This window comes from Callithrix jacchus, chromosome 3 (genome assembly GCF_049354715.1).
Source record: "Callithrix jacchus isolate 240 chromosome 3, calJac240_pri, whole genome shotgun sequence".
In the NCBI taxonomy this organism is placed as follows: domain Eukaryota; kingdom Metazoa; phylum Chordata; class Mammalia; order Primates; family Cebidae; genus Callithrix; species Callithrix jacchus.
Window position 1 is genome coordinate 78,839,060 of NC_133504.1, and position 13,177 is coordinate 78,852,236.

Sequence of the window (13,177 nt, forward strand, 5' to 3'; positions counted from 1 at the left end):
AATCTAACTTTTCTAAGCTTCCTATAAAATACAAATTACTTGACAAGAAGTCATTTAAAGGCATTTTAAGTAAGTTATCAAGAATGCAGAGTCTTGCTCTGCCACTGAGGCTCAAGAACAATGGCGCTATCTCAGCTCACTGCAACCTGTGTCTCCCAGGTTCAAATGATTCTCATGCCTCAGCCTCCTGAGTAGCTGGGATTACAGGCATGTGACACCATACCCAGCTAATATTTGTATTTTTAGTAGAGACAGGATTTCACTGGTCTCAAACTCCTGACCTCAGCTGATCCACCTGCCTCAGGCTCCTAAAATGGCTGATGCCTATAATCCCAGACTGGTCTCAAACTCCTAACCTCAGGTGATTAACCTGCCTCAGCCTCCCCAAGCCTCCCTAAGTGGCTCATGCCGGTAATCATTCACTGTGCCCAGCCTGAATGATTTTTAAGAAGAAAAAATATAGAGGTACTTTAAGCAAATTATCTGAAAAGCTGAAAAAAAATTGAGAACCCACTGTGAACTCAGCACCAGAGTTTCAAATTAACATTTTTGCTATAAAGAAGAAATAAGGCTCAGTATGGTGGCTCATGCCTATAATCCCAGCACTCTGAGGCCAAGGTGGGCAGATCACCCGAGGTCAGGAATTCAAGACAAGCCTGAGCAACATGATGAAACATCATCTACTAAAAATACAAAAATTTGCCAGACATGCTGGTGCATGCCAAAAATTAGCTACCATTACATGGTGGCTGCCTGTAATCCCAGCTATTTAGAAGGCTGAGACATGAGAATCACTTGAACCTGCGAGGTTGAGGCTGATTAAGCCGAGATTTCGCCACTACACTCCATATTCCAGCCTGGGCAACAGAGGGAGACTCCATCTCAAGAAAAAAAAAGAAAAGAAAAATAGAGCCAGGAGTGGTGGCTGAAATGCCTGTAGTCCAGCTGAGGTTGAAGGAGATTGCTTGATGCCAGGAGATGCACATGAGCCTGGGCAACATAATGAGACCCAGGCGTTAAAAAAAAAAGCAAAGAGAAAAAATAAATAAAAGTGCTGAATTTAGGAAAAAGAAAAAAGGTTATAGGATAAACAAATTGTTACTTTAAGCCTGAGCTGGAAACAAACAGTAAGAAAAACACTTACATAGGAGGAGTGTTAGATTTAGCTATTAACTCATCCTTTAGCCTGATGAGCTCCCTCAGTTTAGGATATTCTTCAAATCTGTCAGCTAAACCTGAGGAGATAAAACAGTAAATTCTGAATTTCAACTCAACTGAAGTTATTATCAGTAATTCAAAGGTTATGAGCCCTCTCAAGAAAACAAAACAATACACACCACACACGTATCTTTTAAGAAAGCTTAATTTCTAATAATTTTAAATAATATGCATGTGCATTTCATACTAATGACATGCAAGTAAAACCTAGACGTTCTAAAACCTAGTCCAACTCAATAAGCCACTTAATATCACCTATTTATTGAGTTAAACGATCTGCTGATAGCATCCAGTTTAACATTCAGGGAAAAAATATAACTACCTTTCTTGTGTGACTTTTTTCCCCCTTCCTCTTAGCTAAAAAAAAAAAAAAAAATTCCATATCCTAAAGAAGCTGAGTGTTAAGATTTTAACTTAATTTCTTGGATAGTTATCCAAAGCAGAGAAAATGAGTGTTTCTTTTTTCCCCCCTCCCAGAGGAAGCACATTCATAACAATATAAATTAAATAAACTTCCTAATTTAAAAACCAAAGTGCAAATATTAGTAACTTTAATATCAAAGAAAAAAGAAAAAGATTTTGTAAAGCTTCCTCAATCAGTGGTTGCAGATCACATTTCAAATAAAATGAATTTGAAGATTTTATTACACTCAAGTTTCAAGACAGCAGAGTCAGCTTTTAATCATCTACAAAAAGAAGGTACGACTTTTCCTCAATCTGTAATAGTTTTCTAAGTATACTTTCTTTGCCTTGGGAAGACAGGTATCTTAACAGCAGAACGGTTTATATCTAAATCTGGTTACATAATTTATCATAAATTTTTATGCTACATCTATATTTTGCTTACAAAACATTAAAATTAGTTTCTCTACTTTAAGAGTCATGTTGTTTACATGTAACAAAGGAAAAAATAAATTTGATTATAACAAAATGTTTGTCCTACAAAATATAATATTAAGAAAGTGACCCATAGAATGTAAGAAAATATTTGCAAATTATTCATCAGATAGAGACTTGTACTCAGAATATGTAAAGGATACACACACACAGACACACACACACACACACAAAGAGAATATATATATATAAGACTCTTGTTATTCAATAGTAAAAAGACAGTTAAACAATTAAAAAATACACAAAGTATATGGATATTTCTCTACAGAATATATTTTAATGACCAGTAAACATTCAAAAAGATGCTCAATATCATTAGTCACTAGGCAAATGAAAATCAAAACCACAATAAAATATCACTTCACACTTATGAGGATGGCTACAATAAAAAATAGATAATAGTAAGTACCCAAGATGTAAAGAAATTAGAATCATCATACATTGTTAGTAAAAATGTAAAATGGTGCAGCGGCTTAGAAGAACACGTGATTAGTTTGTCAAAAAGTCAAGCATATACAATGGCATATTACTTGGCAATTTAAAAACATGAAGTATGGGCACATGCTTCATCAATGACCCGTGAAAATACATTAAGTGAAAGAAGCCAGTGACAAACCACCACACATTGTATACTTGCATTTATGGCAAATGTCCAAAAAAGGCAAATGTATAGAAATAGCAAGTAGATCAGTAGTTACTTAAGTCTGAGAAGGGGCAGATGAGAGGGAGCAAATGTAGACTGCTAATGGGTACAGAGCTTCCTTAGGGGAGATGCACATGTTCTAAAACAAATTATGGTAATACACATAACCATAATACACAACCCTGTGGATACATTAAAATAAAAAACACTGAATTATACTCTTTGAGTGAATTGCATTTGTGTGTGTGTGTGTGTACCTATATATATATATATAAAATATTAATAAATTTGTCTAAAATGCAGGAATAGGCATAGTACCAAACTGGAGCCAAAAAGAAACAAACAAATACACAAAAATAGTAATATTGAATAATAGAAAAAGAAGGTGTACCAGGCCAGGCACGGTGGCTCACACCTGTAATCTCAGCACTTTGGGAGTCGAAGCCAGATGGATCACCTGAGGTCAGGAATTCGAGACCAGCCTGACCAACATGTGAAACCCAATCTCTACTAAAAATACAAAAATTAGCTGGGTAGGGTGGCAGGCACCTGTAATCCCAACTACTTGGGAGGCTAAAGCAGAAGAATCACTTGAACCTGGAAGGTGGAGGTTGTAGTGAGTCAAGATCGCACCACTGCACTCCAGCCTGGGAAACTAGAGCTTGAGGGAGGGAAGGGGGGAGGCGGAAAGGGAGGGAAGGAAGGAGAGAAAGAAAGAGAGAGACAGAGAGAGAGAGAGAGAGAAAGAGATAACCAGAAGTACTAAGAACAGAAAAAAGATGTCAAGCTGGGAAAAATAATTTTGTTAGAAATATCCACAAATTGGATAAATTACATGCACGTAATTGAGAGTCAGCAACAGTGTATTCCAAACAAATCTGACATACCTACATCCCTGATGAAATTCTGAGGTCTATGTCCAGTGTCTACAAAATGTTGGCAGTAATCATTATGCGGATTTAAGCTCTGCGTTCCCTAAATTAAAAGACAAAATTAAATTTGCAACATGTACTGTAATGGCAGATACATTATCTCTGTACTTTGTTTTTTATTACAACACCATATAAAATGCAATCAATTGATAGATTTAAAAAGTAGTATATTTGAAAATACAACTAAAATTGTTACTTTTCAGTAGCTGATATTAATATACCATTATCTCACACTAAAGAGCCAAATATCAGAAGACTATTTCATGACTAATTTTAAATAATCTTTATTTTATAACAATGATCCCCCAATCATTGAAAAATGTCTTGAAGACAAATAGGTATTTAAAATCTTTCCAGGTATAGAACTTAAATGTGAAGAGTTACAAAATTTGAAAATTACTTATTTTACCTTAAGAAAAGTACTAGAATCTTTGTAAATTTCTTCTTCATATGGCAAATTTTCTTCCTCCTGTTGCATTTCTAGTTCATCCTTGAAAAACATAAGATTAAGTAAATATTTTACAAATAGGGGCTATATCTCTATCACATCTTGATTAAAACTCAACATAAATATTTTATGTCCTTAAGATTTAATAAATGCTTTAAGTTAGCATTAAAGTCAAACAATGAAGTCTTTGCTTTCCCAACATTAGATCTAGCTAATTGATTATTTTCACACAAAAAAATTTCCTCATCATTATGATAAATAATAATTACGATAGCTATTTTGTTGACTGAATTATCTAAAATTATTTATCTTATATAATATTATAAATGTCAAGAGTTTAGTTTGAATCATAGCGATATGACCACCAATGTTGCAATTTTATTTCCATTAGATTAAACCATATGAAACTGCCATGTTTATAGGTCAAAAGGTTAGAATATCAGCAACTGCATATGGTTCCACCTAAAATAATCACAAACACTTAAGTTACATATTATTAGAACTGCAACGTATAAGAAAATATTCATGAAATTAGGTACTATATCACTAAACTTTCTAGAGATTTTATTGAAACTATATATTCTTATCTCTATTATATACAATTAACCTGAAAAAACAAGTCTTTTGGCTCATAATACTTCCTTTTCAACTATCTCAACTAAATACTGCAATTACAAGTTAGAAGTTGGGTTTTCCTTGAGCCTGTTTCAGAAATATTTCTAGAATGTAGACTAGGCCATGAATCCTAAAAATATGTTGATTTTACTCTCCAATATTGTTAACATGGAAGAAAAACTCCTCAAAAAAGACTAAATTTCTTCTTGAAGCTTCTCAAAATCTGATCCAATTACTCAAAGTTTCTTTTTTTTTTTTCTTTTCTTTTTTGAGATGGAGTCTCACTCTTGTCACCCAGCTGGAGTGCAGTGGCATGATCTTGGCTCACTGCAACCTCCGCCTTCCAGGTTCCAACTATGCTCCTGCCTTAGCCACCTGAGTAGCTGGGATTACAGGCATGCGCCACAATACCCAGCTAATTTTTTGCATTTTTCGTAGAGATACGGTTTCGACATGTTGGCCAGGCGGGTCTTGAACTCCTGACCTCAAGTAATCCACTTGCCTTGGCCTCCCAAAGTGTTAGGATTACAAGAGCGAGCCACGGCACTGGGCCTAAAGTTTCTGACACACTTATATCCTCACTTGTCTTCAAGAATATTACTGCTTAGTGCTTACCAGACGTTATGCTAAGTGCTTTATATACAAAACTTAATTTAATTCACATAACTCTCATATTAAGATAAGAAAATTAATACAATGGTCTTAATTTAACTGGCGATAACATACACCACTGACATTTTAGCACATCTTAAAATTAGGCTTTCCATCAAATTTGTTTTCATGGATATGAATCTATCATTTGGATTTTTCTTTGACCATAAACTTATTTCACTATCTACTTGCCTTATATTCTTCTATTTTGTCTTCATCGGTCTCTCCTTCATCCAGATACTTACGTTTTGCATTTGGAGCAGAGGTATCATAGGAAGCCCTGAAAAATAAAACAGAAATACTACCCACAAACATATACAAGATATAGAAATGTATAACATTACATTACAAGTTATAAAAACGAAACAAGGAAAATTTTTCCTGATTAAAGAGTATCTAATTTACCCAGTTTATAAGTCATCCAAAAAGTCACACAACATGATTAATTAATTCTGTACTTTATTATTATGAGAAAGCAACCAAATGAGAAAATATGCTGATATAAGGGATATATTGAAAAAAGAAAACTTACATAGTATGCATTATTTTAACCTGGTTTTAGCAAAACAGAGGCCAAATTGAAGATTAAAATAATGAAAAAATTTTGAAATGCTTTCTGAACTACCAAATATATACCACTTTTAGGGTAAAGTATATTTTCTTTTATAAAAAAATTTTAAATACACTTATTTATTTATAGTATATATGCTAATTCTTAGTCTAACATTCCATTTTCTAAGTACTTTACAAATGGGAACTTACTATCTTGAGAAAATAAATATTTAATAATGAACTGACGATAAAAACCATTGTGTCTAAAATCATTATTTTGGTGCTTTTCTTAATATACTGCATACCTACCTACAATTATTTGTTTACTAAAACAGTCATCCTTTCCGTTTTTTTTTTGACATAGCCTCACTCTATTGCCCAGACTGGAGCTGTAGCACAATCTCAGCTCATTGCAACCTCTGCCTCCCAGTTTCAAGCGATTCTCCTGCCTCAGTCTCCCAAGTAGCTGGGATTACAGGCTCCCGCCACCCCACCAGCTAATTTTTGTATTTTTAGTAGAGATGGGGTTTCACCATGTTGGCCAAGCTGGTCTTGAACCCCTGACCTCAAGTGATCCATTTGCCTCGGCCTCCCAAATGCTGGAATTACAGGCATGAGCCACCTTGCCCAGCCCCTTTCACAATATTAACATGTCTTTTAGAAAAAAATATTATTTGGCTGGGCACAGTGGCTCACACCTGTAATCTCAGCACTTTGGGAGGCCAAGGGAAGCATACCACTTGAGCCCAGGAGGTCGAGGCTGTAGGGAGCCATGATCATACTACTACACTCCAGCCTAGGCAAGAGTGAAACCCTGTCTTAAAGAAAAAAAAAAATTATTTGACTGACCTGCAAGTTTCTCTTGTTTCAGCAATTTCTCTCTGCTCATCTTTGCTATTTAACACAGCACCAATGCTGTCAGCACTTTCAGCTCCCAACTGAGAGAAGGCAAAATCAGAAATTAGGTCACAATGCATTAGATAGCCTTTCTAAGCATTTGTAGCAGCATTTAATATATTAAATATTTAAAAATCAAAAACACCTTAATTCACACACACACACACACACACACACACACACACACTGAATTAATCAGCTTGCAAGACAAACTGGAAAAAACCTGGAAACAAACTGTATTAAGAATGAGTTTGACGGCTGGTAAAGCATGTTACGCTTTCGGTTATACAGATGCTCCTTGATTTATGATGAGGTTATGTCCTGATAAACCCATTGTAAGTTGAAAGTAAATCTGTTTCAAAACAAATGTTGTAAGTGCATTTTCAACTTATATTTTCCACTTATAATGGATTTATCAGGACATAACTCTACCATAACATCATTAAGTCAAGGAGCAGCCTGGTTGCCTATCACTTTCTTTTTTTTTTTTTTTGAGACAGAGTCTCACACTGTCACTCAGGCTGCAGTGCAGTGGCACGATCCCAGCTCACTGCAATCTCTGCCTCCTGGGTTCAAGCAATTCTCCTGCCTCAGCCCCTGAGTAGGTGGGACTACAGGTATGTGCCACCACACCAAGCTAATTTTTTTGTATTTTTAGTAGAGACCATATTGGCCAGGATAGTCTCATCTCCTGACCTCGTGATCTGTCCACCTCGGCCTCCCAAAGTGCTGGGATTACAGGAGTGAGCCACCATGCCCGACCGCCTATCACTTTCAAACCATCATAAAGTCAATTGTTAAGTCAAATGATAAGTCTGGGGCCATCTGTATTTGAAAATAAGACACTTTAGCCAATTTCCTATAAAGTAATAAACATGATTTAGTACAGGTTGAGCATTCCAAAACAGAAAATCCAAAATGCTCCAAAATCTGGAAATTTTTTGAGTACTAACATGACATTCAAACGAAATGGTCACTGAAGCATTCAGATTTCGGGTTTTGGCATGCTCAACCAGTAAGTAATATGCAAATAATCCAAATCCTGAAAAGAAGTCTGAAATCCAAAACACTTGTGGCCCAAGCATTTCAGATAAAAGAGATTCATCCTGCAGTAGCAATAACCAAAAAAAAAAAAAAAAAAGCAGCTAAGACAGTGTTTGCATAGGGTTGTGGGTACTATGTTAATCATTTTGTAGGCATCAGCTTATATAATGTAATTTATATCGTATGCTCTAATAAAAAAAAAAATCTATCTAGTTTTACTGAAGCTGAGTTTTACTATTTATAGACACAATGCTGAACTTTACTACCTTAAAATGGTAACATAAATTTTGTTTGGCAGTTGGGAAAATTTTGCAAAATACAAACAAATGTGAACAAATAATGGTTAAGATAAGGCTGGCTAAGTAGAGTGCAACCAATTCATTAATAAACTTTAAAAGCCAGACCAGAATGCAGAATGCAATTTATGGGCCATGAGGAACCATTTAATATTTTCAAGCACATGGGCCCAGGAGCTCAAGGTTGGAGTGAGCTATGATCACATAACTACTCCAGCCTGGGTGACTGATCAAGACCCTATCTCTAAATATACATATTTAAGCACAAGCAGGGCATGAAGAAATCTGTATTAAATAGTCCATTTACCTCAGGAAAAGGGAGGAAGCATACTAAAATATCAGACTAGCAAGTCACCAGCCTTGATCTTAAACAACTATCCACTAATCTTGTAGTCCACCCACACAAAATGACTCCCCTCAGATTCCCTCAATGATATATCTCTTCCAATATAGCAACTCTTCCTGAAATTTCAACTCCTCCATAAACTCTTCCTTACTCCTTTTCTCCTTAATCAGGAGACAATAGACCTACTTCCTACAGTTGGAATGCTATCTAACTTTCTTCCTGTAACTGATTCCTTTCTTTTCCTATCTCAGATGAGTACACATTATTTACTCAGAGATTTTTTTCCTTCCCTGTATGGATAGGCAGTCCCCTTCCATTATTCTCCTTTTTACCTTGTTTCCTTATCAATTTCATAGCACTTAATACAACTTTCAATTACTTATCTTTTACTTTTATTTTCTATTTATATTGTTTATTTAGTAGTCACAACTTTCAATTATTTTATTTGCATACTTCAATTATTTTATCAGTTTTTGTTCACTTCTCCCCAATAAAATGTAAAATCCCTATAGGAAGACCCTGCCTATATGTTCAGCAACTACTGTAACACTTGACTAACAGTATATGTTAATCAATATCTGCTGAACAAATGAAATTTCCTACTAGAGTCTCAATTAGGATACAATGTATCACAGGAGAAATGTATTAAATCATAATTCTGCTTACATGTTTAATTGTCTTCTCACAGGCCAACATTTTTTTTTTGTTATGGTGGCACTAAACATGTTATCTGAATAATCATAACAATTTGGTATCTTTTGAAATTAATAAATGTGAACAAATAATGATTAAGATAAGGCTAAGTAGAGTGCAACTAATTCATAAAACAAAACTACAAGCTGAAATAAAAGGCAGGTATAAATTGCTGGTGATAGCATCCAATTGCCAACATCATGGTCTGGGCCTACCTAATGCATCCAATGTCTTAATCCAGCAGACCAAAGCAAATTATACACACTGAGTTGTGCTCTACGCTATTTCATCAATCAACAAACATTTATTAAAAGCTTATTTTGTGCAGGAAGCAATGCTGGGATAGGAGATTAACCCAACAGGAGTCAAATGCAAAGACTTTGCACCCAAACAGTCGGTATTCTGTTTGACAATTAACAAACGATATATAGTAGTAGACTCAACAATAAGGACAATGAAAGCTCAAAGCGTGCACCTAAGCCAAGGTGATCGGGACAGATTTCACCACTATGTTGTAAGCTGTGGCATGGAAGCTACAAGGAATTCAGAATGGAAGGAGAACAATTTCAAACATCATAAAGGCTATATCGCACAAAGTGTGTTCTGGAGAGTAATAAACCAGTCTGCCATGTTCATCATAAACAGAAAAGCAAGTGAAAGAGAGGCTGAAGTTAATTGGTAAAGAGGATGAGGATGTGGGTCATTGATTATATTGGGCATCCTTACTAAAGTAGAATGGTTCATGTCCAACTAGAAGACCAGCAGACAGCTAGATGCACTAATAAAGATAGGGCCTAAGTTAAAAATTGCAGCTTGCAAACTTACCAGCTTTTTGGCTTTAGGCATGTAACTTAAATTCTTTGAGCTTAATTTCTTCATCTATAAAATGCTGATAGCATCTGATATGTAGGATGGAAAATAATGTATGTAAAAATCTTAAAGTCTGACACATAATTAGAAGAGACTTTAAAAATGGCAACCATCATTAAACTTTATGCACTTTTGAAGCTCTTTAAGGATAGGGACTACCTATTACTTGTAGTTCATTTGCCAAAGACTACTAGAACCCCTTGCAATTTGTTGAGTGTAAAACACCCAATAATTGTCCTATGAATGCATCCTGAGTCAAATAGAAGTCTGAATTCCATATTAAGGAGTGAAACATCTTCTGTGGTAGCAACAAAGAGCTACTGAACTTTTAAGAAGTTGGGGAAAAGAAGACTTAGGATACTTGATTTGTCCAAAATGATAATGCCAGAGGGACAAGGAACAAATGTGATTCCAAGTTCCCACTGTTTTAGCAGTATACCATAAATCTGTTCATCAGATCATAAATAGGTTTCAGAATTCCATTTACTAAAAACAAGTTTCATTACTGAAAAATAACAGCAAGATGACCAATTACAGTCCATGAGCATTTCTTCTATCACTTTTACTGATCTGAATGGTAGACTGGAAAACATAGCCTCGATTTTAAGTAGAACTGTGCACAATCTGTATTTTCTTCACGTATACCCTACTGATCGGCAAATGTTAACTTACTCATACACAAGAAGCAGTGAAGGACAATGGTTCAGAAGACAAGCTTTGGGGAGACAAACCTAGGTTCTATTTCCCAGCCGAGAAGTGAGCGACCAGGAGTAAAATTCCTTAACCTATGGAGCCTATTTTATTATTTGTTAAGTTTAGGAAACACTACCTGTTTCAAGAGATTATTGTGACTAACAGAGAGTAAGATTTCAAATATTAACTGTGGGTGTGACAAGGATACTATACATAAGATGCGGAATCTAAAATTTACACTCAGGCTACTTCCAGTGCAGTCTTTTAGAAAAACGTCAAATACTGCAAAAGTATTTCACAATGAAACCACGATCTCAAGAATTTGGTGCTGACGACGAGGAAAAGTAAAAAAGAGATGATCATTTAAATAGTGAAGAAAAATGCAGGGGATAACATGCCATTCATCCTGGCGTGAAAGCGTAGATAAGCCTTGCCAGACACTCGGTGGGCGTTCCACAGATTCGAAGCCAATCTTAGCATTCGGTTTAGCATAACAAAGACCGCGGAAGGAAATGGAAAAACATTCGGTGCACTGGAAAAGTTGAGAACAAGAAAGGGAGAACCAGGGATCAGGATCGCAGGACCAGAAAGACCTTGACAGCGGCAGGTAGAGAGGGGACAGAAAAAGGCGGGGTGTGGAACTAGGAGGCGACCGCGCACTCGCATTCGCGATCCCTCCCGCAGGGACCACCAGGGCCGCGGACCTGCTGCGCGAGGAGCTGTCGCCGTAACTTCTGCCGCTCCCGGATCTCCTGCAATCGGCTATCCATGTTCCAACTGCTGTTTTTCACTACCCCGAATATTTGTCAATCGCCAGTGAACCCTTGTCCAACTTTTCTTCCGAGTCTGTGGAACACAGTATTCACCTGGAGTTTAAGAACAGAGTAACCTCCATGCTTTCCTCAGCAGGTACTTCCGGCGCGGCAGGAATTGGCTCGCTTGGCCCGGAAGTCCCGCCTCCTCCGTACGCTCGCGATCTGACGCCACTATGAAGGGACACAAAGGGATCTGTGACTCTGCAGGGGTATTCGGGCCTCTAGGCCGCCGCGGGATGGGGTGGTCTGAGCTAGTCGGAAGGAGGATAGTTACTGACCTCTCCTTTATCTCTCCTTCCCACGGTATTAGGCTCCTTGGTGTATCACACTGTTTCCGAAGTGTTGATTCTCTTTTCAATTGATTACACAGATGACAATTCCTGACGTTTAAAACATTGCCAGACACCTTTAATTTTTTTGTTTGTTTTAACTTAGAACACAAACTTAAGCCAGATTGCCCAGGATTGAACCTTGGTCTCTCACTTCCTAGCCGAGCGGCCTTGGCTAGTTAACCACCTTCCTGAGCCTGAGTCTTCTCATCTGTGAACTGGGAGTAGTAAGTGTCTACCTCACAGAGCTGTGATTGAAAGGATAAACAGAACGTGGCACATGAGCTATTTCCGTTTAGGGAAATGAGTGTGTGATAGTAAAGTGTGTCTTGGGTTATGTCCTAGGAGTCAGAAGCTAAGTGACTCCTTGCCACCGAAGTGTCTGGCAAGGATCTACGCTTTCACGCCAGGATGAGTGCCATGTTATCCCCTACATTTCTCTTCACTATTTAAATGATCATCTCTTTTTTACTTTTCCTCGTCGTCAGCACCAAATTCTTGAGATCGTGGTTTCATTGTGAAATACTTTTGCAGTATTTGACGTTTTTCTAAAGACTGCACTGGAAGTAGCCTGAGTGTAAATTTTAGATTCCACATCACTCCTTTTTGTGCTTGTACATTTGTCTTAACTGAAAATAACCCAAGGATAAGGAAACATAGCTTCCTGAAATTACTCGGAAGTAATTTCCGGGATGGAGGATGAAGGGTGAGGGCTAGGAGGTGGTGATTCTCTCCTCAAAGGAAGGTAGCAAAGGCCAAAGTCTTATTTGAGTTATTACGATTATTATTCACCACATTTGCCGTCTTATTTCAAACTTACAGCGGCGGAAGTGGACTAAAACATAATGTTGCCTCAAGTTTAATTGGAAGTCGTGGTAAGTACTTACCAAAATTAGTTAACATGTCTGTTCTTTGAGAGTGGATTTAATTTTCAAAAATAATATTAAATCATCCAGATTAAAACCAGTTGAGTCAGGCTGGGCCAAAAGCGGCCAAGAACTAGTTTCCATCCACTAGTCCTTGCCCACTTTTATAGAAATAATTATAATGTATTTCTCAAGAACTAGGTCTGAAAGGCAAGTTTGAACAAGTAGTTCTAAATTCCTTGAGTAATGTCAGCACTATTTGGGTGCTGTAAAATATTAATGTCCATATGAGTTAAAATGTATTTCTTTAAAAATCAGTTGTATTACCTGCCAATCATTTAAGTTGAATACTGATTTAAATTTTACCAATGA

At 36.7% G+C, this 13,177-nt stretch overlaps 1 protein-coding gene and 1 long non-coding RNA gene across 9 annotated transcripts in view; one reads left to right on the forward strand and one right to left on the reverse strand.

The window, feature by feature from the left end:
- METTL14 (methyltransferase 14, N6-adenosine-methyltransferase non-catalytic subunit) overlaps positions 1-11,699 on the reverse strand; it is a 25,244-nt gene extending 13,545 nt beyond the window's left edge. The window contains exons 1-6 of one of the 3 annotated variants that reach the window (XM_008992775.5): positions 11,662-11,699; positions 6,806-6,894; positions 5,597-5,684; positions 4,100-4,180; positions 3,646-3,733; positions 1,145-1,235 (exon numbers count right to left, since the gene is read on the reverse strand). In XM_008992775.5, the coding sequence (XP_008991023.1) occupies positions 1,145-1,235; positions 3,646-3,733; positions 4,100-4,168 (248 nt within the window). In that variant the 5' untranslated portion in view covers positions 4,169-4,180; positions 5,597-5,684; positions 6,806-6,894; positions 11,662-11,699. Of the gene's footprint in view, positions 1-1,144; positions 1,236-3,645; positions 3,734-4,099; positions 4,181-5,596; positions 5,685-6,805; positions 6,895-10,057; positions 11,416-11,499 lie in introns of those variants that run through there. The other 2 variants (XM_002745471.7, XM_035293053.3) reach the window with 2 other exon arrangements.
- Positions 11,283-13,177, forward strand: part of LOC108590825 (uncharacterized) — a 26,114-nt gene continuing 24,219 nt past the window's right edge. For 4 of the 6 annotated variants that reach the window (XR_013532978.1, XR_013532979.1, XR_008480110.2 and 1 more), the window contains exon 1: positions 11,760-12,814. This is a non-coding gene — a long non-coding RNA (uncharacterized LOC108590825). Of the gene's footprint in view, positions 11,403-11,479; positions 12,815-13,177 lie in introns of those variants that run through there. The other 2 variants (XR_004740709.3, XR_001910532.5) reach the window with 2 other exon arrangements.